Source organism: Onychostoma macrolepis, chromosome 05, assembly GCF_012432095.1.
Source record: "Onychostoma macrolepis isolate SWU-2019 chromosome 05, ASM1243209v1, whole genome shotgun sequence".
Classification (NCBI taxonomy): domain Eukaryota; kingdom Metazoa; phylum Chordata; class Actinopteri; order Cypriniformes; family Cyprinidae; genus Onychostoma; species Onychostoma macrolepis.
The window spans coordinates 28,478,860-28,506,651 of record NC_081159.1 but is presented as its reverse complement, the minus strand read 5'-3'; the positions used below and the strand labels follow the sequence as shown (position 1 = coordinate 28,506,651).

The 27,792-nt window shown below is 36.1% G+C and overlaps 1 protein-coding gene across 1 annotated transcript; it reads left to right on the top strand.

Annotated features, from left to right (window-relative positions):
- The first annotated feature begins 16,417 nt into the window (after positions 1–16,417).
- Positions 16,418–19,178, top strand: fzd9a (frizzled class receptor 9a). The gene has a single exon (XM_058776353.1). The coding sequence runs from the start codon at positions 16,885–16,887 to the stop codon at positions 18,628–18,630; it is 1,746 nt and encodes a 581-aa protein (XP_058632336.1). The 5' UTR covers positions 16,418–16,884; the 3' UTR covers positions 18,631–19,178.
- Positions 19,179–27,792: the final 8,614 nt, after the last annotated feature.

The window sequence follows — 27,792 nt, the reverse complement described above, 5'->3', positions numbered from 1 at the left end:
CCATCCAGGTTTTTATTAAATGTAACATTGTATATTGTAAGCTACTTTGGATAAAAGCATTTGCTAGATAAAAAATGTAAATGTAAACCACAAAATGTCACAATATATTGGGGCCAGTCAACAAGAAGTTAGCAACATAGCTTTACATTTTTATGAAGGTTTGTACTAGAACTTTCCATGTGGATTAACTGAGTTTGCCTCTGTATGGAGTTGTAAGGATGCCCTCTTTCAACGGAGCCAGGCTTTTGACCACACTGACCTACAATATTTAAGAACACCCCCACAAAGATTTGTAGAATGACGTTCCACTACTATTATATGTAACTGTTATGAATAGTCTTTTCTTTGGCTGGATGAGCAGTGCAAACACAGTTTAATCTTAAAGCAAACAACAGGTCTGTAAATCCTTGGACTACAGATAAATTGCTCAGTTTGGTTTCTCTGTCCTTGGTAACTTTAGTCCAGTGAAGTCCATCCTGTCTTGTTTTTGTTTCTTTTGAGTGTTGCTCTGCTGACATTTACCAGATGTGAAGATGTAATCATGTGTACAAAGTAGAGTTTATTATTCTTGACCCAAACCTGTCCAGGTTCCTTGGGTTTTATCCTGGTCTTAAGTTCTTGGTGATTTGCACTGTTAATTTCTCAAAACCATAGGTCTTAAAAACTGCTGTTTTTCCAAAGCAACATGTACAATATTTTCTAGATTTCTAGCATCTGTTGAATGTTTTGCCTTACAGGGAAAGTTCACAAAAATTCTGTTATCATTTACTCACTTATGCTGTTCCAAACCTTTATTTTCTTCTACATAACACAACATAATATATTATGTTTCTATTTTGTCATACATTGAAAGTCTGGGACTGGAAAAACCTTTTTTTTTTGCATTCCACAGAAGAATGACACAGATTTGGAACAACATGATGGTAAATAATAATAAAATAATAAATTTTAGGGTGAACTGTAACAGTGACATTTAGAGACATTTGTGTCTTCTGTTGCAAGTTGAAATTGATACTTAAAACTTTTTACTCATATAAATAGTGTAGTTATAGCATATACCAGCAGGAGCTTACAGCTGCATTTATAGTCACAATAAAGCAGAGGTAGAGACCAATCTTTGTTCCTCATGTAATGTGACATACATTGTCACAAAAAATGTAGGGCAGAGACTTGGTTCTATCCATTGGATGGGGAAAGATGTGAATACCAAATAATTGGAGAATTCCAGTCATTAGAGTCTGTCGTTTCACTGAAACGTTAAGTTATGAAATTTTGATTGAATATTACAAGGTGGAATAAATAAACATGCATGCCTGAATCATTCACAATAAGATCGAAAATATGGATAAAAAAAAAATGATAAGAGTGAATTTCTATTTCATACCGACTTTCATACTGAAAGGTGAAGTATGCTTTTTTAGCACCTGGGAATGCAGGAATAATGCTTATTTTCAAACAGGTTTTTAAATGCATGCCTTCCATCGCTTTTGCCTCATCCTCCATTGTGTAGTGAAAAGAGCAGTCCTTCCCTGAACTTACAGGCCGAAGTTGATACTCAGATTCTTTCTCTTTGGCTACCAAGACCATAGTGTTAAATATCAGACAGATTGTGTGTGAGAGAATCAGTGGTATGTCTGGATGGTGCCCATGATTTTGCCAAGTGGAACATATTCCTGGAGCAGGCTCCTGTTGGTCCTGAAACAACATTCCTATCAACCAGTTAGAGCTTAAGTCTCAGGTTGGGGCTTGAACGACTTTCATATCAACCTACAGTGTCATTTCTCTCTCATTTTAAATTAATTAATGGTTAGGAATGTTGTACCAGGACCAAGAAAAGACACTAACACATCCCACTTGCAAAATCACAGTCATCACGTGGCAACCGTGACTCTGATTTTGCCAAGTAGGATGTGTTCCTGGATCGTAAACCTTATTGAGATAGGGGGTGATGATTGGGTTATTAATGAACAAGGGATGAGGATCCAGGAACATGCAGTCCTTCCTGGGTTACAGACACCTGCGTGCAAACATGAAGCAGATCCAGATCTCCAAAACGAGCTGATAGCAGTTGACACAAAGACCCCAGTTGTGTCTTCTAGTCCATACATGTTTGGAGAGCTTGTATGTGAGTCTGTGTGCGTTCAGTCTGATGTGGATCCGAAGGATGAGCTGCCCTGATAAGATGTTTTGATGGCCACCCATCACTGCAGATACTATCACAGAAAGAATTCCATTGACAAAGTCTGAATGCCACAGACCATCTTTTCTAGACAGGTTGATGCTGGAAGCAGGAACGTATCACTACAGTTCATATGCACAGTCTCCTAGAATAAGGTTCCATACCTGTTTAGCATCATGGCAACTGGTCTTTCATAGTCATTCAAGTGATGACGGCACTCAAACCCAGGTCCAACAGATCCTCAGATTAGCACTTGTGGAGCTCTTCCAGGCTAAGATGCATTTGAGCAGCTGTTGTATATTCCAATCTGGCAGTCATGCAGACACGTCTGGCCTCTTGTCTGAAAGGCCACAGTGTTCTACAGTGAATGGCATCCAGGTGTCCAAAGTGTCAGTCAGAGAGGAATATGTCCAGTACAGCATTATAATAATCACCCAATAAAGCATTACAGTAATCTAACCTTGAAGTCATAAACGCATGAATTAACATTTCTGCATTCGACATTGAGAGCATAGGTCTCAATTTAGATATATTTTTAAGATGAAAAAATGCAGTTTTACAAATGCTAGAAACATGGCTGTCAAAGGAAAGATTGCTATCAAATAGCACACCTAGGTTCCTAACTGATGACGAAGAATTGGCAGGGCAGCCATCAAGTTTTAGACAGTGTTCTAGGTTATTACATGCAGAGGTTTTACGTCCGATAATTAACACCTCTGTTTTTTCAGAATTTAGCAGTAAGGAATTACTCGCCATGCAGTTTTTTATATCGACTATGCATTCCGTTAGTTTCTCAATTTGGTGTGTTTCACTGGGGCGCGAAGAAATATAGAGCTGACTATCATCAGCATAACAGTGAAAGCTAACACCGTGTTTCCTGAAGATATTTCCCAAGGGTAACATGTAAAGCGTGAAAAGTAACGGCCCTAGTACTGAGCCTTGAGGTACTCCATACTGCACTTGTGATCGATATGATCGATATGAACTGGTGGCGGTCAGATAAGTACAATTTGAACCATGCTAATGCATTTTCATTAATGCCAACAAAGTTTTCTAGTCTATTCAAAAGAATGTTGTGGTCAATAGTATCTAACGCAGCGTTAAGATCCAGTAGCACTAATGGAGAGATACAACCACGATCAGATGATAAGAGCAGGTCATTTGTAACTCTAATGAGAGCAGTCTCAGTACTATGAAACAGTTTAAATCCTGACTGGAAATCCTCACAGATACTATTTTTTTCTAAGAAGGAATATAATTGAGGATACTACCTTTTCTAGTATCTTTGACAGAAAAGGGAGATTCGAGATCGGTCTGTAATTAACTAGATCTTTGGGGTCAAGTTGTGTTTTTTTAATGAGAGGCTTAATAACAGCCAATTTGAAGGTTTTGGGGACATATCCTAATGACAATGACGAATTAATAATAGCCAAAAGAGGACTTCTGGAAGCACCTCTTTTAGTAGTTTAGATGGAATAGGGTCTAATGTACATGTTGTTGGTTTAGATGATTTAACAAGTTTATACAATACTTCCTCTCCTATAGTAGAGAATGAGTGGTATTGTTCCTCAGGGGATCTATAGTGCTGATGTGATATAGCTATAGCTGACGGCTGCATGGTTACAATTTTATCTCTAATAGTATCGATCTTGGAAGAAAAATAGTTCATAAAGTCATTACTGCTGTGCTGTCGGGAAATGTCAACACCTGTTGATGCTTTATTTTTTGTTAATTAAGCCACTGTATTGAATAAATACCTGGGGTTTTGTTTGTTTTCTTCTAAAAGAGACGAAAAGTAATCAGATCTAGCAGTTTTTAATGCTTTTCTGTAGGATAGGGTACTTTCCCGCCAAGCAACACGACATACCTCTAGCTTGGTTTTCCTCCAGCTGCGTTCCATTTTCCGGGCTGATCTCTTTAGGGCCCAAGTGTGCTCATTATACCACGTTGTTGGACTCTTTTCCTTAATCTTCCTTAAGTGTAATTAGGAGCAACCATATTTAAAGTGCTAGAAAAGAGAGAGTCCATAGTTTGTTACATCATCAAGTTTTTCTGCGCTATTGGATATGCTGAGGAATTTAGATAAATCAGGAAGATTACTTACAAAGCAGTCTTTAGTGGAAGAAGTGATGGTTCTACCGTACTTGCAACAAGGAGTAGAATTTACAGTTTTAGCTATATGGAGATTACACAAGACAAAATAATGATCTGAGATATCATCGCTTTGCTGCAGAATTTCAACACCATTAACATCAATTCCATGTGATAGTATTAAATCTAGAGTATGATTTCGACAATGAGTAGGTCCTGACACATGTTGTCTAACCCCGATAGAGTTCAGAATGTCTATGAATGCTGATCCTAATGCATCTTTTTTATTATCAACGTGGATATTAAAATCACCAACAATTAAGAATTTATCTGCAGCCAGCACTAACTCTGATAGAAAATCAGCAAATTCTTTAATAAAGTCTGTATGGTGCCCTGGTGGCCTGTATACAGTAGCCAGTACAAACATCACAGGGGATTCATCATTAACTCTTTTTTCTCTAGATAATGTTATATGAAGCACCATTACTTCAAAGGAATTATACTTAAAGCTTGCCCTTTGAGAAATACTGAGAATATTGATATAAATTGTAGCAACACCTCCCCCTTTGCCTTTTGGACGTGGCTCATTTTTATAACAGTAATCTTGGGGGGTAGACTCGTTTAAAATAATATATTCATCTGGTTTTAGCCAGGTTTCTGTCAAACAGAGCACATCTAGGTTATGATCAGTGATCATATCATTTACAAAAAGTGCTTTCGTAGAAAGGGACCAGATATTCAGTAAGCCAAGCTTTATCATTTGTTTCTCTGTATTATATACATATAATTTTCTAGTTCGGGGAACAGACACAGTCTCTATAGTGTGATATCTAGGTGAAAGAGTCTCTATGTGCTGAGAATTAACTGACTTCTGTGACGTGAGGTGGCTAGCAGACGGTCGGTTTAGCCATTCTGTCTGCTTCCTGACCTGGGCCCCAGTTAGTCAAGTACAAACTCTAAGACTATGTGCCATATTTCTAGAGAAGAGCGGCACCACCCCAGGAGGGATGAAGACCATCTCTTTTCAACAGGTCAGGTCTGCCTCGTCCAATTGTCTATAAAACCTATGAGGCCATATTTTATTCACAATAGAACATAGATAACATAACAAATGTTTAAACTGAGAAATTTTACAATTTTATGTACAAAATGAGCTCATTACAAATTTGATGGCTGATACAGGTCTCAAAATAGTTGGGATGGGAGCATGTTTACCATGGTGTAGCATCTCCTCTTCTTTTCAAAACAGTTTGAAGACGTCTGGGCATCGATGTCATGAGTTTCTGGAGTTTTGGTGTTGTAATTTGGTCCCATTCTTGCCTGATATAGGTTTCCAGCTGCTGAAGAATTCGTGGTCGTCTTTGACATATTTTTCATTTAATGATGCACCAAATGTTCTCTATAGGTGAAACATCTGGACTGCAGGCAGGTCAATTCAGCATGCGGACTTTTCTACTACGGAGCCATGCTGTTGTAATAGCTGCAGTATGTGGTTTTGCATTGTCCTGCTTAAATACACAAGGCCATCCCTGAAATAGACATTGTCTGGAGGGGAGCATATGTTGCTCTAAAACCTTTATATACCTTTCAGCAGTTTCCAAAACATGCAAGCTGTCCATACCGTATGCACTTATGCACCCCCATACCATCAGAGATGCTGGCTTTTGAACTGAATGCTGATAACACACTGGAAGGTCTCCCTCCTCTTTAGCCCGGAGGACACTGCGTCCGTGATTTCCAACAAGAATGTCAAATTTGGACTCGTCTGACTATAGAACACTTTTCCACTTTGAAACAGTCCATTTAAAATGAGTCTTGGCCCACAGGACACGACGGCACTTCTGGACCATGTTCACATATGGCTTCCTTTTTGCATGATAGAGCTTTAGTTAGCATCTGCAGATGGCATGGTGAATTGTGTTTACCAGCAGTGGTTTCTGGAAGTATTCCTGGGCCCAATTAGTAATGTCAATGACAGAAACATGCCGATGAGTCGGCTGAGGGCCCGAAGACCACGGGCATCCAACAAAGGCCGTCGGCCTTGTCCCTTACGCCAGAGATTTATCCAGTTTCTTTTGATGACATTATGCACTGTAGATGATGAGATTTGCAAAGCCTTTGCAATATGACGTTGAGGAACGTTGTTTTTAAAGTATTCCACAATCTTTTTACGCACTCTTTCACAGATTGGAGAGCCTCTGCCCATCTTTACTTCTGAGAGACTCTGCCTCTCACCCTTTTATAGCTAATCATGTTACAGACCTGATGTCAATTAACTTTATTAGATGTTCTCCCAGCTGAATCTTTTCAAAATTTCTTCCTTTTTCAGCCCTTTGTTGCCCCCGTGCCAACTTTTTTGAGACCTGTAGCAGGCATCAAATTTGAAATGAGCTCACTTAGTGAATAAAAGTGTAAAATTTCTCCGTTTAAACATTTATGTTCTATACTGTATGTTCTATTGTGAATAAAATGTTGGCTCATGTGATTTGAAAGTCTTTTAGTTTTCATTTTATTCAAATTTAAAAAACGTCCCAACATTTCAGGAATTTGGGTTGTATATTACTTCAATTAAGATTATAATAATTTAATTTAAAGCACAGCTACCACCACCAAAATCAGACATTAGCACCACTTGTTACTCTGAGATTGTTCTGATTTTTTGGTTTTTAAATTTCCAGAACAGATTTTTATATGATTTTTTATACCAGTTACATTTATTTTGTAGTTAGATTACGTAACGCCATTACATGTAACTACTCCCAAAAACTGATTATTGTTTTATATTTCATATTATCAAATGTACGTTTTTTGAAAAAATGGAGTTTCCAGTACTTTTTAAGGTAGAAAGCTGATTTTCGATATAGGCTGTAAAATGTACTTGGCATTATTTTAAGTTATTTGGCATTTTTAATTCAAATTTGGGTAAAAAAGAATTTCTTAACTTTTGTTCGTAGTCAAGAAAGAGATGTTATCAATCACAATTTATTTTACTTCCGGTTCATCACGCTGGAACTAAAAGTATTAAAATAGTAAGAGTAGTATGCTGTTCTAAACACCACAATTGTTCTATGTTGCTAACTATGTGGCAAATTATTGCAATATTATTAATACAAAAAAAAAAAGAAAAAAAAAAAAGCATTATCCTGCTGCAGATATCCAAACTCTTGTTTCTATTTTTTATGTATGTATATATATATTTATTTATTTGTTTGCAACTTGATGGCTACTTGATAGAGTGGGTTACTGTTTTTGTAAGTGGGTAGAGGGGTCCTCCTGCCCCCTTTTCTTAAGTGGGACTGCCAAGTATGTAATATACTAACAGTACTGTTATTGTTGTTAAGCTTCATGCATATAAAGCTTCCTTTTTAAAAGTGTACTTCAGCCACTCTATAATTAGTTACAGATCTCATTGCCTTTCTCAATGTTTTAATTCAAGTATGTTTCATATATATAGGCCTATTTGTTACACAACAGAATTAGTTATTGCACAATAAATCCCATTTTTATCTTGGATGATAATATTTTGTGAGGCTGGAATGTTTGGGTTATCGGGGCATGCTGGGAAGCTGTGTTGGGCACAGTAACTCCATTTAGTAGTAAACTGCAAGACTAGTTGGCCACTCTGGGGCACTGTTTGTCCTGGCTCAGGGCTGAGGAGGTGGTACGATGCCCTATGGTTGCTACAGACAAATTGGCACCCTTAGATGTTGAACATGAAAAGCCAAAGGGTGAGTTTTTCTGCGTCAGGTATAAATGCATGGTCAGAGTGATGCTTTCAGCCCATTACTCTTAATTTAATAGCACTGCTAAAGAAAAACATGACAAATTTGATTTCACTCTTGTTTAAATAAAACTTGAAGAGGCTTGAAAAGTCTTTGATGCATTTAGAAAAACATGCCACCAATAAAATATATTAGGCTATATGTTATATAAGTTATTTTAGCGTTCTATAGTTTCATAAAATAGTCTTGTATCAAATGTGAGTTGGCCAGCTAAACAGTCTGGCAAAAAACCCCACAACCATCCTGCATAGTTTTAACAGGCCAATAGAGACTATTATCTGTTGCCTCCAAATGGACACGTCGTACTGCAAAACATCAGTTTACTCAAAGCTGCACACAGTGAGCCTGTGCCTCGGGACTGTTTCCTTCATTTTGCACATTTTTTGCTCTCTATTCCACAGTGATATTATTATTGTTATTGGTCCTTAGAGTTGCAATGGTTAGAAATAGAGTTTGGCTCTGTTTCAAAAGAATATCTCTGGCTTCTAATGAATATATTTTTGTGTACAGCCTGATAGCCATGAAAATTAGGGTAAAAATGGGGTCATTCTGATTTAAAAACAGTATGATAGACAGTCAGTAGACTTATATGAGCTGTATTACATTTTACATTTAACACTGAAGAATACATTGACCAATGCCTTGATTACATATTGAGAATAGTTTTTTACAAAAGATTAATTTTGTTTAATTAGAATCAAAACATCACACAGTCATAACATGTAACATTAGGTGTGGATCTCAGGAGCATGTTGTAGTAACATTCTTTTTCTATAATGTATTGTGTGAAAGTGGAGTCTCTGTGCATGATGCCATTTTCAGATAGTGATATCTAAGGCTTGTTCGGGCAGGAAATATAGATTTAGGATTTTTGTCTTTCTTTTACAAATATGTCATTGTGTTTCATGTGTATCACACAGAGGAGAAAAGGAACATATTACCATCTGTCTAACAATTCAGTTCATTTACATCTCATATCTTTTATTTATGATGCTTGTCATAGCAAGCATTATTATAGCTCATATTTAGGCTTTATAATTATTAGAGCATATTTAACTCATACAACTTGACCATACATTTGCGTTATATATATGAATGATATGCAAATTGTGTGACTTTTTGAGGAGAGGTGTGCTATTAATTGTGGCAAATGTGATTAGAATTTTTCCTTGCAGCGAATAAAACAGACACTACCTTGATTGACTGATTGCAAGAAATTAATACTTTTATTCAGCTAGTACATATGAAAATTGATCAAAAGTACCAGAAAAGACATGAATAATGTTTAAAAATATTTCTGTTTAAAAAAAAAAAAAAACAAAGAATCCTGAACAAAATATATAACGGTTTCCACAAAAATATTCAGCAGCTGTTTTTGATAATAATACGAAAATCAACAAATGAGCATATTAGAACGATTCTGAAAGGTCATGTAATACTGAAGACTGGTTTCCAAAAGCTTTGCCATATTTTCCAACATATTTAGCTGTTTTTTAAAAAAATCTAATAAATGCATCCTTGGCTAGTATAACACATTAGAAATGACCTTCCAACAGCCTAGCAACCAACCAGAATAACCTAGTAATCACATAACAGTATGCTATTAGTATCTCATCCATCATGGCCGTGACTTTTGAATGCGGGCAAGGAATTCAAAGGTATTCCACAGGTATTCAAAGTTTCTCAGTTTTCAAAGTTTCTCAAAGTCTTCAAAGTCTCTCATTTTAATCTGCATAGAAGAATGTAAGCTGTCAGTGTGTGTTTAATTTTGCATCATAATTCTTCATGAAGCTTCACTGTAAGTTTAAAGAACAAGGCCTGATATTGTGTAGCCCTGCCAGCCTTTGCCAAAAAATACCATACATGTTTTTCTTCTTCTTTTATTTTTTACTCCCCTGCATGAAAGAGAAGAATCAGCTCTATGTGAATATGAGTTCCATGTTTATGTTAGCCTAGCAGTAACTGGAACAAGGGCATAACAGAACAGAGAGGAGTGTAGAGAAAGTGAGAGGGGAGGAAAGATGCAGAACAGCAAGTACCATGGTGTTGGAATGGGAGGAGAATAACGAATGCGGTTTTTGAGTGACAGATGATTAAGAAATTGGAGTGGGATGACTTTCTTAAGCTCCAAACACAACATGCTGATGGGTGGAACGAGTGCCAAGGTCTGGAGAAAGACATCTCTGATTGCGACCCTGGCAGGTGAGAAATAGCATCTCACCATAAACATATGACATGTTTTCAGGGAAATGCATGGTTGAGAAGTGTAAGGTATAATCAGGGGGCTCTGTGTGTACTGTCAGCCAGATTAGTTAGTTCAAGGGATCCAAAAATTTGAAAATAACCTTTTAAAATACAACGAGTATAATGAATTTCTTTTCATGTTCAATTTATTTTTGTTATTGTTTTTATAATGTAATTTGTTTTTATAGGCATAGCAACCATTGTAACTGATGAGATATGTCTAAGGATTTTCGAACCCCTGTTAGTACATTGAAAATTATTTTCGTACATTTTGACAAGAATAAATGTTGAAAAATAAAGATTTATAACCAAAATTGTGGTGTTGGTTGTCTCTTTTATTTACCATTTTCATCCTCCATATAAGAGATACAGTGTATCATACGCATATACATTTCATATCTTTGTTATGGCTTCAGTTTTATTCCAAATGCCTTGCAGGGGGAGTACAGGGTAAGTTGGTAAGATTGTTTTTACTCAAAGATAAAACTGATGGGCCTAATTTAGGCTATATACAACTATATACAGCTATAGACAAATAATAAAAAAAGTGGTTCAGTTACAACTTGTCCCACGTTAGGGTAAAAAACATGACACCAAAATTAATAAATATGTATCCAAAATTCACAATATGGGGGCAAAAATGCCCCGTAGGAGTTATTTATTTTTTAAGTTCATAACTTAGTTAGGCAATGTCACACAAGCAAGATTTTTTCTTCCTGATTATCAGCACAAGTGCAAATACTGAATTTAAACAACAGTTAAATGAACAAGATTTTTACAGTACAGACTGTCAGCCCAAATCCGATTTTTGTGCAAATCCGATTGAAATTCGATCATATTTGGATAGTCTGGATGGCAGCGAACTACAAGAAATCCGATTAGTGCAAATCTGTTTCAAGATACATTCATATGTGATTTGGAATCCTATTCAAATCGCATTCCTTTGGAAATCCATTTAAGTCTGACTGGATTCAGCATAGCTTTTTCACATTCTCACACCAAGTAAAATGTAAAAAGGTCAGATGTTTTTGTAGAAAACATAATAAACGTCCTTACAAGAATCAAGCTTGTGTTCCCTGCTAAAAAAATAAAAATAAAAATAAAAAACAGCTTGGTTGGTTTCAGCTTGTCACCCAGCCTGGTTTTAGCTGGTCAGCAGGCTAGTTTTAGAGGGGCTTTGTCTTGCGAATTGCAAATCAAACCAGCGGATGTTGGAGACGGCAGCACGGAATACAGTCACACATTCCAGCTTCCTGCGTTTCTGCCACTGCCTCACAAGAGGAATATTAATCCAGCGCCATAGCAACATGTTGTCACGTTGTAAAACAATATCTGTATTGCAAACTGTATTGCTGTTATTGTTGTTTTTAGCGTAGGCATAACAACACAGTGGCATTGCCATAGTAACCAACGCTCATTCCATAAAAAGAAAGAGCGCTTATGCACACACAAATCGTATGTGAACTGATGCAATACACTGTGTGGACAGTCAGTAATTCAAATCAGATTCCTTTTGGATATGCACAAAATCAGGATTTGGGATGACAGTCTGAACGAGGCATAACATTGTAGACACAATATTGTTTGTTTTCACTCTTTTCTCCGATTAACAGACTCTAGTGTTTCATTACTGGATTGCTCTGTGTTATAGAACAAATATGTTGATTGAATGTTTCAATGATCTATTTATAAAGTTGTTCATTTGCATCATTTTTAATGAATCAGCCATTCAACAAATCGGTTCAGTGACTCACTCTTAAAGACACCTACTGGCAGTTTTAGTTTCATAGTTTTCATTTTTTTTTTATAAGATCATTTCATATTTCTATATTAATTTCAAGTTTCTTTATTCTGTATTTATATACTTAAGATGCTGCTTATGTGTATGCCACCTATTGTGTGCAAAGACAGATTTTAAGGGGGCATGGTGCTGGTTGCATAAACGTCTTAAAAGTAATCACATTTTTTTTTCTTCAAGACTGCACAGTGCTCATAACTTTGTAAAGTCAGCTACATAAAACGCTAGATTGGTCTAATTTGAATCTGAAAAGTAAGACTGGTTACCATTTGGTTAACTACCAGGTGGTCAAACTAGTTCTTAAGAGACAGTCTTAACATAGTGGCTATGTTTATGCTGGCCCCTAATGTGAAATGTGAAGGGGTCAGCTGAACCGCTGAAGAATTATTTATATTTTTACAAATATAATATGAATCATTTTAGAATCCCATTTTGTTGCATATTAGTCACATTTTTTAGGCCAAACAGAAAAAGTTTTAATATTCAGAATGTTTTATTGCAGTATTTTTAGAAAAAGATTCTTGATAGAGTAACAAAAGAAAGTTTACACAATTACCTTGTATTGGACTGAACAGACTAAAACCTTATTAGTCCCCATTCCAACTATAAAGGTTACAGGGAAATATGAAATATTGCTCCCTATTTGCTGACACCTCACCCCATCGACCCTGACTATAGCGAATACCAGAGTCCTTCTAGCCAACATAGTCGAGGTACTGGCACATATCAGACAGTATGTCACAGTCTGTCTACATATGCCCCACCACAGTCTTGTGAACTCAAGCCAGTGAGATGACACCTGATTCCTGTTGCCATCCACACCGTATTAATAGGACTTGTTAGGTGTCTCTGACTTGCTGGAAACCCAAGCGGGGGGAGGCTGGCATGAAGTAGGAGTGTTAGGCTGTCCAATTTATTTTAATCTACTGGTTAAAGATACTCACTGAAAACCTTGCCATACCTGCCACTTAACTATATCCTCTAGATACAACCTGGAAAGACCTGCAATATTCTATCATCAAACAGCTGCTTTTTCATTTGTGCTTTGGGATATGGTTTAGTAATGACATTCGTACATTTTTAAGCATGGCTTATGTGTCCAAATACCTTATGGGGCCTGTAAAGTGTCCTGTGAGAATATATAAGCCTAAAATCTACAACTATAACAAAGTGAAATGCATAGAACCTGACCTGCACTGTCTTTCATAACCCTGTGTGGGCCGTAGTGTTGTTTTCCATCATTCGACAGTCAGCGTGTGTGTGTGTGAATATTCTATATAAGTCCTTTTTTGTAAATGTCATTTTTATGGCATGTCCAGTTGAGACTTTAATGCTGCAAATTGAGCACAACGGATTCATCCATTATTTTTCAAAAAGTATTCGCTTTCCTTGGCATCCTCTGTTGTTCTCATAGTTTGGACGGGACTGGCTAGTCCTGCCGACTGCCAGAAAGACTGTGCTCAAATAAGAGTCGTGTGAAGACATAAGGCCTTTCCTGCCTCAGGCTGATGGTTAGATTAGGAATATTCATGATCATACTGCACTCATACACAAACAGAATGAGATCACTCATGTCTGGATCATTCTAATTCAGATTTATTCAGGATAAAGAACAGTTCAACTTAAGAATTAGTGGCCCTGCTCCCTACTTTTATGATTTGGAATGATATTTACTGTTAACTGATGCTGATAAAAAAGATTGCTTTCATGCCAGTTTGAGTGAGCAAATAAATAAATGTACCTGTATCTTTGTAAGTTGCAAAAGACATAATAAATAAATAATTAAATATAAAGAAATAAAAAGATGGTTACCCCACATGACATATGAATTCAATATAAACACATAAACATAATTTTAAAATTATTTATTTTTTTATTTTTTTAATCATCGAGAATCTTATTTGACCCAAATAAAAAAATTAAAAGTTTTTTTTTCTTGTCATGTTTTATGTTAGCAAAACTGCCTGAATCAGACTGACACACAGAATTGTGCATAAGCTGATTTGTATAGTGAGTATTGACTGTCCCAATAAATTTGGCACCTTTTTTTTCTTCCTTTACTTGTCGCTGTGACATTTTGATGCTTTTATAAAATCTGCTAAGTAGCATGTTTGTGGTTCACTGGAAAGCTCTTCCCAGCTTTAATGGCTGCATTTGTATCTGACTTATTGCCCTTGTAGATGTGATTGCTCTGCTTTTATTTTTTGCTCCATTCAGTGAGCATGAAGAATAGGCTCTTTCATGATAGACTTGTGGTCGTGGATGTGGAAAGCAGTGCTTAAACAGCTCTCAGCCAAAACAAAAACTGCCGCCAAAAGGAATCCCATTTCATTTATACGAGCAGGAAATTGACCCGTCAGAGTACGAGAAAACCAGGGAACTGATACTCTGTATTGCAGGAACATGTCCAGTGCGTCTGCATCCTGAGTGCCGGGCTGAGAGCTGAGTTTAGGGATAACAAATGCCCAAGACTCCAGAGGCACTCTTCTTCTCTTCTGTTTAGCATGAGAATGGTAGAGAGATGGGCCATGTCACAGATGGTGCTTTCCCTACCCTACACCCCAGAAGCGCATAAGCAGGCACTAATGGTGAAGTGAAAGCCTCCTGGGCCTTGTATGGACCAGAGGATGAACCTGTGGAATTGTGTTTGGGAGTAGAAAAGGATTTATTTGAGCATGGCATTGGTGTCACTGCACACAAACAAAAGAAAAGAAAATAGGGGGTTTTGAAGGCATGAGGAAATCTGAGATGTATTTATCCATCCATTCTCCAAACTCTTTATATGTTACAGGGATGCTGGAATTATTCATTCATTCATTCATTCATTCATTCATCTATTTATTTATTTATTCATTTAAATGTACTGTGGGAATGAAACCTTGGTCAAACTTTATATTAGGTAGCCTTAACTACTATGTACTTACATCAAAAAATAAGTACAATGTACTTATTGCGTTCATATTATATTTCAAAACACTTTTGCTGCTATTGAGGCGGGATATGTTTAAGGTTAGTGACAGGTTTGGTGGTTTGGGTAGGTTTAAGTGTGGGTTAAGGTGTAAGGGATGGGTCAACAGTGTAATTATAAATTACAGATGGAATTACATATAGGCATTTTTAAATATACAAGTACAATGTAAAAACATGTATGTACACAACAAGTGCATTGTATCAAATGATTAATTTCAATGTAAGTGCATAGTACTTAAGGCCACCTAATATAAAGTGGGACCGAAACCTTAAATGTACATTTGAAACTGCTTGAAACAGTGTATCTTTCTGACCTTGAATACATATTGAAAACATAACAGTAATATTGGAATCCTTAGAATATTTTACACATGAACACATACAAAAATGTTTTGCGTTGTCATAAATACACTACTGTTTTAGAGTGAATTACAGCTTGATATAAATGGATTTGGTATAGTAGTAGATATATTTTAGCATATTATAGTAGGCTATATGTAATATACAAGTATAGCCTATAACATTTCACCATTTCATCGTTTTAATAATCCTTAAGTAGTTCAAATGAAATATTTAAATGCAGTTAGTATCATATAGTGTCTCAGTAGTCTCATTTTGTGTTAAAACGATAATAAAAAATAGTTTAATTGTGACCCTGGACCACAAAACCAGTCATAAGTAGCATGGGTATAATTGTAGCAATAGCCAACAATACATTGTATGGGTCAAAATTATTAATTTTTCTTTTATGCCAAAAATCATTAGGATATTCAGTAAAGGTCATGTTCCATGAAGATATGTTGTAAATTTCCTACCATATAGATATATCAAAACTTCATTTTTATTAGCAGTCAAAAGCATTGCTAAGAACTTTATTTTTTCACATGACAGCAGTAGGCCTATACCTTGCTGTTTGACCAAAAAATAAAAAAGACCTCATGTTAAGTGAGACACACTTCAACACTTGAACATTGGCACTAAAGAAAACAAACAAACAAAATGACTGTTTTACACATTTTAACCTGATATCTTGAAGTTGAATAAAGATCCATAACTTCCCTTACAGGAATCAGAAAATATTTCACTCACTGTTTTCCTACATGTCAACTATCCGTTTTGCTGTAACGGTTCAGTGATTCTAACAGAGCCAGCGACTTATCAATTATTTCAACACATCTTTCTAGTAAACAAACACAGCTCTGTTCTGTACAAGCACGCTGTGATCCTGTCTGTGAAGAGGAATGACTGTATTTTTATAGTATCGTGGAGGAGGTGGAGTGTTAGGAGGAGCTTGTCAGTCTGTCACCGATCAAGAGCCCGTTTTTAAGAGCACAACGAGAAGTGAACGTGAAGCGCGCTGTTTGGAGCCGCATAACATCGGAAGATTTCACAGATGGACACTTTCAACCCGTCCTGCTGGTTACTTAAAGTTTATTCTCGTGGATATGAACGGGAACGGTGAATTTAGCGAAACTCTTTTGAAAAGAGCGTGTTGTTAAGGGCTTTAAAGTTTGAAATACTGTGCCGGTGCACGAGATGTTGGTTTTGACATCCATTATTGATTGCTCGGATTAATCGCGCGGACTGACTGTCTTTCCAAGTACTTCCTTTACATTTAGACGTTTTGGATATATTTAAAACTGAATCACAATGGATTTGTTGACAGATTTTTTGTCTTCTTCAAAACAACTGAGCATTCAGTGTCAGTTACTGTATGATGAAGCATGAATTGAATTTCTGTTGTAAACAAAACAAGACAAATATCATCTGCATGGCATTGGATGTACTAATAATTTTAAGACTTTCTTGAGGTTATCGCAATGGCCCATTGCATAAAGATCTTGATTGTACTTTTCCAGCTTATGATTTCTGGATCTACACTGGAGATTGGAGCGTATGATTTGGAGCGCGGCCGTCCGTCAAAATGTGAACCTATCACCATTCTCATGTGCCAGGGAATCGGCTATAACATGACACGGATGCCCAACTTCATGAATTATGAAAGCCAAGAGGAAGCTAGTATTAAACTGAATGAATTTGCTCCCCTGGTGGAGTACGGATGTGATGTCCACCTGCGATTTTTCCTGTGCTCTCTGTATGTGCCAATGTGCGCCGATCAAGTGTCCACCACTATCCCAGCATGCCGTCCTATGTGTGAACAGGCAAGACAAAGGTGTTCACCCATAATGGAACAATTCAGTTTCAGATGGCCGGACTCATTGGATTGCTCAAAGCTGCCAACCAACAACGACCCGAACGCATTGTGCATCGAAGCTCCCGAAAATGACTCTCAACCTGAGACTAAGAAAGGTGAGGGAATGCTGCCAGTACTTCCGAGGTCCAGGGAACCCACAGCAGGGAGTGGACGTACCTCAAGCGGCTTGCGGTCCTGTGATAACCCGGAGAAGTTCCAGTACGTGGACAAGAGCGAGTCATGTGCGCCTCGTTGCACTCCTACGGTGGATGTCTACTGGTCTAGGCAAGATAAGGACTTTGCATTCATTTGGATGGTGGTCTGGTCAACGCTTTGCTTTGTTTCTACAGCATTCACAGTTCTTACCTTCCTCCTCGATCCCCAGCGCTTCCAGTACCCCGAGCGTCCCATCATCTTCCTCTCCATGTGTTACAACGTCTACTCAGTGGCCTTCATCATCCGCTCGGTGGCTGGGGCTGAGAATATTGCTTGCGATCGGGAAAACGGAGAGCTCTACATTATCCGGGAGGGTTTGGAGAGCACAGGGTGCACCATAGTCTTCCTCATCCTCTATTACTTTGGCATGGCCAGCTCCATTTGGTGGGTCATCCTCACCCTCACTTGGTTTCTTGCAGCAGGACGAAAATGGGGCCACGAGGCAATTGAGGCGCACAGTAGCTACTTCCATATGGCCGCCTGGGGTATTCCTGCGGTGAAGACCATAGTCATCCTCACTATGAGGAAGGTGGCTGGAGACGAGTTGACGGGATTGTGTTATGTGGGCAGCATGGACAGTAATGCTCTCACTGGCTTTGTCTTGATCCCTCTATCCTGTTATCTCATTGTTGGGACTTCTTTCATCCTTACGGGGTTCGTAGCGCTCTTTCACATCCGCAAAATCATGAAAACCGGTGGCACCAACACAGAAAAACTGGAGAAGCTCATGGTTAAGATTGGAGTCTTTTCCATTCTCTACACGGTGCCTGCTACTATTGTCATCATATGTTATTTCTATGAAAGGCTCAATATGGAATACTGGAAGTTCAAAGCTCTGGAAAACAAGTGCGTGTCCTTTCCTGGTCGCAGGAGCGAGGACTGCACTTTGGACTCGTCGGTTCCCACAGTGGCTGTGTTCATGCTGAAAATTTTCATGTCATTAGTGGTGGGCATCACTAGTGGGGTTTGGGTATGGAGTTCAAAGACACTTCAGACCTGGCAGGGGTTGTGCAACAGGAGATTGGCCATGCAAACGAACCGCAAGCCCTGCTCCAGTGTCAGCTGCAGCAGCTCCCACTGTCATTACAAAGCACCGGCTGTGACACTTCACATGAATAAAACGGACATGTACACAGACAGTCCCACACATGTTTGAGACTAAAGGCCTCTTCTCTGGAGCCATGCACAAACTTTTGAGGTACATATCGTGATGAGATGCTCAGGTTCGACTACAGATCATGGTAAAAGTCACAACATTTGTCAGGGGTGGCATTTATAAGCCTTTCCTTGACATAGCAGAGGTCACTTCAATAAAAGGGAAGGTTTGTTGTATGGAATGAATGTTTTATTTATTGTGGATATTTAAGTATTGCTGGTTGTATAGTTTTGTACTATATGTGCTATACTGTATATAAGGAAGAGTTTTAAATAATTTTACAGTATGTTATATTTTTCTCCAAAGAGGAGCAATAAAGCATTTATTATGATGTGTTTTTTAAATGTTTATTTTGTGATAAAAGCTCTATAGTTTTACTAGTGTTACATGCAAAATGTTGAACATCTTTTTCTAATGTTTTTTAAACAATTTTGATTAAAATGGATTTTAAATGGCAGAAATAAAGTAAAAATTAAATAAGTTTATTAAAGTTTAGTATAGGAATAATTTTCTATACAGTGAAAATTAAACAAATTTATTAAGAGTGATTTTCTATGCCAAGTGTGTATTATTTTAAACTCTAATTCAGTATTGCATTCAGTTTGATTTAATTAAGACTATAAAATACTGAAAAATCAGGATCAGAATATTCTCAATCTTTAACACTTCTCTGTTAACACATCTATCTAGCACCAAATGTAAAGTAAGTGATTATTCTACAACTCCACACTATTTCCAACCAAGCCAACTTACATTAAAGTGCAGAAGTTGCAGTCAGCTGAGAATGATGCTGCTATAAATTCATGAAAAATTAAACTTGTTCCTTTAACTTTTGTTTTGTATTCTGAATGCACTATTTTGCGGTCAGGGGATGATAGGCTGATAAAGAGGAGATATATTTAGAGTAGCTCTGTGCATAACTCATATCAGTTAGTTTAACCTTTTTACACTGTTTTCATGTCTTATATCTGATGTAATATGCGTTTGCGATGTTCATAAAAGCTGGGGTTTTTGCAAGCTTAAATGATGAGCTACTATCAGTTTGTAAGACAATGAATAGGAAATGGTTTAAGGAATTGTAATTCTTTACTTTTTCATTTCCAAACATGCAACAGTATATAGTATTTTATTAAAATACAACTAAATTAACTATTTTAACTTCTTTTATTTATCTTTTGCACTTTTCCTGTGCCTGTGTAGATATTGTCCAATGGTTTGGCAGGTCTCAGGCATTGGAGCTTAAACTGCTATTACATTTGGTAATAAAAAAAGGCATGTTTATCTTGGAGCTTGTAGCCTAAACTTAACAGTGCATTAACCACATGTAGCAGTCTGTGTAAACCTAATTTAACACATGGCTGTTTTCAGTTTTCAGGTTTATAGTGCAGTAGCATTTGTAAACAGTAGTGTCTTAAGACAAACCAGAGCCTGCTTCATCAGCCAGCAGACTAGGAAAAACTGAATGAAATGTTAATATACTGGAAGATGAATGTTTAATTCCTGTTAAATACTACCAAGACATTACTCATTTGGCAACATAGATGGTTAAAGCTGTGCTGTTGTCAAAAGAAAAAAAACAAAACATAATTCTTGACTATGGATTTGTAAAAATTTGATACGTTTGAGCTTGAGCTTTCTCAGTTATATTAACATTTATTCATTTAGCAGACACTTTTATCCTATAAGTGACAATGCAAACATACGACATGAAAATTGAGAAGCATCACAAGCAGTTTTTTAATAAGAGGGAACAATATTTATTGTACTGTACATAATTCCAGGTCTACAGTATAAGAAAGATTAGTACACAAGGATATTAAAATTGAGTTGATAATGGCTTTTAAATTCTTCACAATTACAAATGATTTTAAATGATCAGATTGTAAGTGTAGTTTTTTAGTGTGAGCTATCCATAAATGTATTGTGAAGCATGATAAAAGTTTATGCATATCCATAAAAGTTATCATGGACAGGGGGAAAAAAACTGGAATTTCCAGAAACACTGATATTACTAATAATGAACAACTGTATTTAAATTACTGTTAAGAAGGTCTGTATGTTTTTAAAATATTTTTGAAAGAAGTCTCATGCACACAAAGCTGCATTTATTTGATCAAAAATACAGTAAAACAATAACATTCTAAAATATTATTACAATTCAATATAACTGTTTGCTATAGTAATATATTTCCAAATGTAATCTATTCCTGTAATGGCGAAGCTGAATTTTCTGAAGTCATTTGTTCTAGTCTTCAGTGGCACATGATCTATGCTGGTTTTGTGTTCAAGAAGCTTTTCATATTATTATAAGCATTGAAAAAAGTCGTGCTGCTTTATTAATTAATTAATTAATTAATTATAAATATAATCTATTTATTTAATTTCAATTACATTAACATTGCATTATATTAAATAAATACTCTTTATATTAAATGCAATATTTATTGTTTTTATTTTTTATATTTATTATGTATACTTAATAATATTTAATAAATCACTTTAAAAGCACTTTAGTTCCCAGAGTGCTCTGTTTTACCTTAAATTTTGATAAAAATGGAAACATAAAGAAGTTTTCAGTCATTTCAGTAATGTAGCATCAATGCATTGCTAGAATTACAGTTTTAGTTTGTCTTTTTTACTGGTAATCAATTAGACCTCAGTGTTTCCTAATGTTTTGATCCTTAAAAAGTGTGTGATCACAGTCCTATAACAGCAGAACTGAACCAATATTACAGCTAATGTTCTCAATGGAACCGCTGCTCAAATACACACAAAGACCATATTTGATATGTAGAATCTGCCAAGATCAACTCTGTATACATAGATGTTTTTGAAGTAGTTGTACCACCGCATTTATGCTTTCCGTTTAATCAGTAGCACAGTTCATTATTTTGCCCATCAAAACCCAGGGCATAAAGGCTCCATTGTACACTTTGATGTTTAAGGTTTTTAGTTCTATTTTAGGCAAAGCACAGTCAAAAGAAACCCTTTTTGCCATTTGAGTCCATTATCAAGTGAATGTTAATGGGCTTGTAAGTGAGCTTGAGAATGGACAAGATAGAATAGCCTTGTAATTGTCTGCTAGTTTGGAGGAGAAGCTATGTGTCTGGTAAAGGGAGGATCATTAAAGCATCTGGGACTTTCCCTCCTCTTTTAAAGAAGCCAGAGGAATCGAGAACAAGAATAAAGGAGTGGTGCTCATTACTCTCTACCCCATGGGTAGTATCCCATTCCTCATCATTTGATGTGGAAATGAGGCTATGGTAAAAGACCATTGAGAAGCTGTTGTCACCAAAAGGACTTTTCACCAAAATGCTTGAGTCTCAGCTGTGAGTGTTATCCACACAGCCACGTCCCACCTGCCCAACGGATTTTGCTTGTGTTAAACACACACACACACACACACACACACACACACACACACACACACACACACACTTGTTCTCTATTTGCTTTTGATAAACAGTTGACATTGGACTTAAAACTGTACAATTTGTCAGGGTTTTCATATTTGCAGGGCTAGTAATAGGTGACATTCAAAAAGAAATACACTTTGCTCACTTATAAAAACAACACTTACAGAAAATAACATTTCAGAAAGTTTACATTTATATTAAATGCAATTAGAACTTAAGAGTGTTTTTTGACACACAAGTATACTTGATTTAGAAACACTTTAGTTAACTCTGAACTACTGTACTGCTTACTGTAGTATTAACAGTAATTATGCTTAATTACATGCAACTAACCCTAAACCAAACCCTAATTCCAACCCTGTATATGACTCTGGACCACTAGCAGGGGTATCAATATGCAACAATACAGTGTATGGGTTAAAATTGTTGATTTTTCTTTTATGCCAAAAATCATTAGGATATTAAATAAAGATCATGTTCCATGAAGATATTTTGTAAATTTCCTATAATAAATATATCAAAACTTCATTTTTGATTAGTAATATGCATTGCTAAGAACTTAATTTGGACAACTTTAAAGGCGATTTTCTCAATATTTTTTGCACCTTCAGATTCCAGATATTTAAGTTGTATCTCAGCCAAATATTGTCGGATCCAAACAAACCATACATCAATGGAAAGCTCATTTATTCAGACCCTTATGACTGGTTTTGTGGTCCAGGGTCACATATGTATTTGTTGTTAATTAATCAGTATTTAATTGTATAATTACACTGTAAGAAGGGCATCTTAAAATAAAGTGTAACCCAAATAATTTCATAATTATTTCTATTGCCTTGCAATTCTTTAAAACGTGACAAAAGATTATTACAACATAAAGATTTAAAATGTAGAAAAGTGATTTAATTAGTTTGTTTGTTTGCAGATGACAATTTGATAATGCAAATTCATATATGTAATAGTGTGATTGTCTATTTGAGACCATGTACTGCATTTTTCCCATAATTATGAGATGAATTATACTCACTTATAAAAAGGTCAAAAAAGGAGTTGTTAAATTCTGATTTATTCTCTTTGATATGAGTTTTTTAAATTTTTATATGAATCTGTTATCACATTCTTTGGTTATGAAAGAACTCGCAGAAGATTTACACCACAGTGATCTGGATAACATCACAGGAGTTCAAAATAAATTACCTGATAGTGAGGAGGACATTCCTGCAGATTTCAGAAAACACTGTTACGTACTGTCTGGCAACCCTTTATGAATTATTGATCCACATTTTTCTCTTCATTTCAATACATATCCAATCTGCCTTTTTGCTTGTGGGTTTCTGTGTTATGACCTACTGTTGATTTCATCTCCAACACTGGACATCTAATTTCTAACCATCACACCACTCATTGTGATGATACTTATCATTTTCCATAGCTTGCAATGTGTGTTTTGGTTTTAAAGTGCAAAACATAGGCTACTCTATGAAAGTAGGTGATTCCAAAACCTTAAAGCTACACAAATGCCTCTCATGGTTTCACCTGCAGTTAGAGCAGTTTTGATTTGAAGAAATGCTTTATACTGAAGCTGTCAACCAAACAAGGCAAAGGAAGAAATCGTAATTCCATTTGACATGAAAAGCACGATAATAAAAAAGCTACCCAGACTCCTCATAAATTATACCAGCATACTTCTTCTTGGGTTTAGTGTGAAAACGTATGATCTCACTTTGAGGTAATTTTACTTCTGGTTCAGGTTGGCTGGTTTCTCACTGACTCGATCATTCTCTCAAATCCAGTTTGTTTGCATTGCATGATGAAAATGTAGTTTTGAACGCAATTTGCACAGCGCAATTCTCAGTTTTACAGGTTGGTTCTGCAGATTACTACCATCTTGCACACTTCACTGGGATTGTACAGGATCACTCCACCGTTACAATGTCAGGACTCCTGTGTGCCCATTTATTTTTAATACAAAACCTGAATTACATTGAAAAGAGTAGTTTTCAAATACTTCATAGTGCTAGTTCAGAGCTTATAGAGCCTGGTTAAATTTAAATTGTATATGAACCATAATTGTAATGTAAATCTTATATATATATATATATATATATATATATATATATATATGTGTGTGTGTGTGTGTGTGTGTGTGACCCAAAACCACAAAACACAAAACCAGTCTTAAGTGTCAATTTTTCGAAATTGAGGACAATAGGACAATATTTGGCCGAGATACAACTATTTGAAAAAGTGCAAAAAAATCTAAATATTGAGAAAATCGCCTTTAAATCTGTCCAAATGAATTCTTAGCTATGCATACTACTAATCAAAAATGACATTTTGATATATTTACAGTAGTAAATTTACAAAATAACTTCATGGAATATGATCTTTACTTAATATCCTAATGATTTTTGGCATAAAAGAAAAATCTATAATTTTGACCCATACAGTGTATTTTTGGCTATTGCTACAAATATAACCTAGCGACTTAAGACTGGTTTTGTGGTCCAGGGTCACACACACACACACACACACACACATATATATATATATATATATATATATATATTTTTTTTTTTTTTTGGATGGAAGTGCTTTAAAATAAATTTAACATACTGAGTGAGATACTGAAAATTGCATTAATTTTATTTGTTGCATGAATAAACAAATGGATTTTGTTGTTTTATGAATACTGTCACAGTTACAATTTTCAGACAAACAGGCGTCAGTGAAAAAATGTTTAAAAACTGCATAGACAAAAGAAAATATAGCACTGTTTTTACTTTAAGGCTGAAAATGTATAGTGTGTACTCTTGTAAATGGGAGTAAACCCATGGGAAAGTAAAAGTGCCTAATTAGTAACATTAGCGAAACATGGTTTTTATGTGGATCTCTGTTTACAACGAAAGCTCATAAACAGGCGTCCCATGGTAGTTGTGTCAGTGCGCTCGTGATTAGCGAGATGAGACACACTAGTCCAATAAAGCAGGAAACCCCCAACTGGGGCATATGCTAATGGTTACCCCCCCTAAAACTAGTGAACTAGGTACATTGGCACCTCACACTGGTTTCCCTGGAGCTGTTCGGACTGGCTGGCATCACCAAAGCCTGGCACAAGACACACACATGAACATGCAAACAGTGACTCGGACTGCTCATTTTCCCTGACTTGGCAAGTTCACTTGCCTTGCCAGTTCAGGAAGAGGCAACTGGTTATTAAATTGTCTCAAAATGAGGCAGGCTGGTCATTTTTTTGTGAGGCCCAAAAGGACTGTGAAATTTTGTTCTCTTGGCTTAATTTGCCATCTTCTAAAATTACATTTTCCATGATTATTCTGCAGAACAATGAAGTAATGACCTTCAGTGTTGTCCAGTGTAAAAGCTTTAAAAGAAGTATGTATTACCATTTTAATGTAAATTAAATTTATTATTTCACAGTGAACTCCAAACTTGCAGAATAAGCTATAATTACTGTAAATTTCTTTAAGATAAAGGTGCAGCATTTTTTTCCACTTTACACCTCAAAAATAGTACTTTTAACTAATGTTTTCTAAAAGGAGGTAAATAAAGACTAAATAAAGTCTTAATTCTTTTCAGTGGCTGTTTAATTCAACACAAGGCAGGTCACCCCTCATACTTGCTGTCAAGTTACTTTATTTGCATATCCCTCCTATTATCAGACACTTTCATTTGCATAGTATATTATGAGAAAAAATGGCTTGTGAATATGGTATTTCTTCAATGCATCCTGAATTGAAAATTTGCATCATGCTGCACCCATACCTATGAGCCTATAGATGTTAGTATGAAGTCCAAGGCCACTGTCATTGTCAACAACAACAAAACCTACTAGTGCACCTTTAAAATAACTTTAGCATACTTTTAAAAACAGTATTTATTCTAGAAATAATATACTGTAAAAAAAAAAAACACTGAAGTGTGAATTTAATATAGCCCTGCCTAATCAATGTTTTCGTACCTTTAATTGCATGAAATGTATAATTAAATTAAATGCAATTAATTCCACTTTAGAGTGTTTTTGACCCACTTAGGTAGGACATCATTATATGTAATTTAGAAATGTAATTAACTTTATAAGTAATTTTATAATTGTCTTTGAAATATGGTTTAAGTGTAGTGTCGAATTTAAGGTAAACGAAATACACTTTAATGTAATTTCTATTGAAACTTAAATGACATGTATTTATATTTGTAATTACACATGTAATGATGAAGTGGCAATTTTGCATTTGAAATGTTATAACAAATAACACTACATTTACAATTATAATCAAGCACTTTACATTGGCTTCAGAATACTGGTCAACAAATCAAAATAATTGCATTTCTTTAAAGCACAACTTTAAAGTATAAATCTTTTAATTTGACATTATTACAAAGTGCACTTACTGTAAGTTTGATAAAAAACATGAAAAGTATTCTCTCTTTAAAGTCTTTTATTTAATTAAGATTAACAATCTGCTTTTAAGATTTGAGGTAGACTACCCCGTTAAATTACAATATTGTGCACATCAATTTTTACCTTCTTTACCACCATCTGGAACACCCCGACTTGCAAAAAGCAACCATTGTTTGCATCGTGATCTCCCTCGCGTGTCTGTCTGCCCCCGCAGATCAGTGGAGTATGTTGGAGCTCGCACTGCTGCTGATTATGAAGAAATATTGCCATGACCTCATTCTCACAACAGCTCATGACTCACACATTACTGAAACTGAGGATGAACATTGCATTCAGTCATTCTCCTTATTGGCATGCCATATGCTTGCTTCAAGGTCTTACGTACTTGCTGACTGTGATACAGCTGTCTTTCAATGCAATCATCTTCTCAGATGAAATAAACCATCTTAAAGCCGTTTAAAGTTTGATGAATTTTCTTTCCAGTGCTTAAACAGGAAGCTGGGGTGGATCATATCAATGCTTGTCCTTTTTTTTTAGAATAGCTAACAGACTTCAGTTGATGTTGCTTTGATTTGACAATATAATTCAAGTAAAGTGATTAACCATGGCTTGTTTTGTTTTTATGCGTGTGTAAATCTAAAATGTATTACAATAAAGAAGTAATGTAGAACTCAATAAAAATCACCTGGCAAACTTTGGCAAATCAAGTGATTAGTTCCTCCTCACATGAGCTCATGTACCAACCCTCCTCAGTCAATTCACAGCCGGCTTTCAGGTCACTGCTAGGACAGAGAGTGGGAGTGGAAGTAGGAGGAAGATGACGATGCCAATAGCATTCTCACAGGTGCCGACTCCGGTACAATGAAGTCCAAAAGGATGTGGTTTCATCTGTACCACCACACCCTGCCTCAGTGCTGAGTAACTGGGAAAAGCAGAAGCCTGATTGACGAGACCAGCAGTATTTGTGTTTGGCTAAGCTAAATTAAGCACATGTGGCCATAATCTAACCCCTTTGCATCAGCATTTCACATAGGGACTATCTACTCTGTTACATTGGCCTTCTTCTGGTATATGCCTGTCACTTCTGATCTGATTAGTGCTTTTGGTGAACTTGTTATCATTCAAAAGGTAGGCTGCTTGAACAACAATGAACTGCAGCAGAAAACACATCGAGCTAAATTCAAAAGATCTGGCAAAATATGACCCCTGTCATTCATGCGCTTATGTGTTTGTGAAGCAGTTGGGTTTCAGTATTAGTGCTTCTTGGATAGTTACACCTCTCTTTTCCCACTCGTTTAATTTCATATTCATGTTTTTAATTTATGT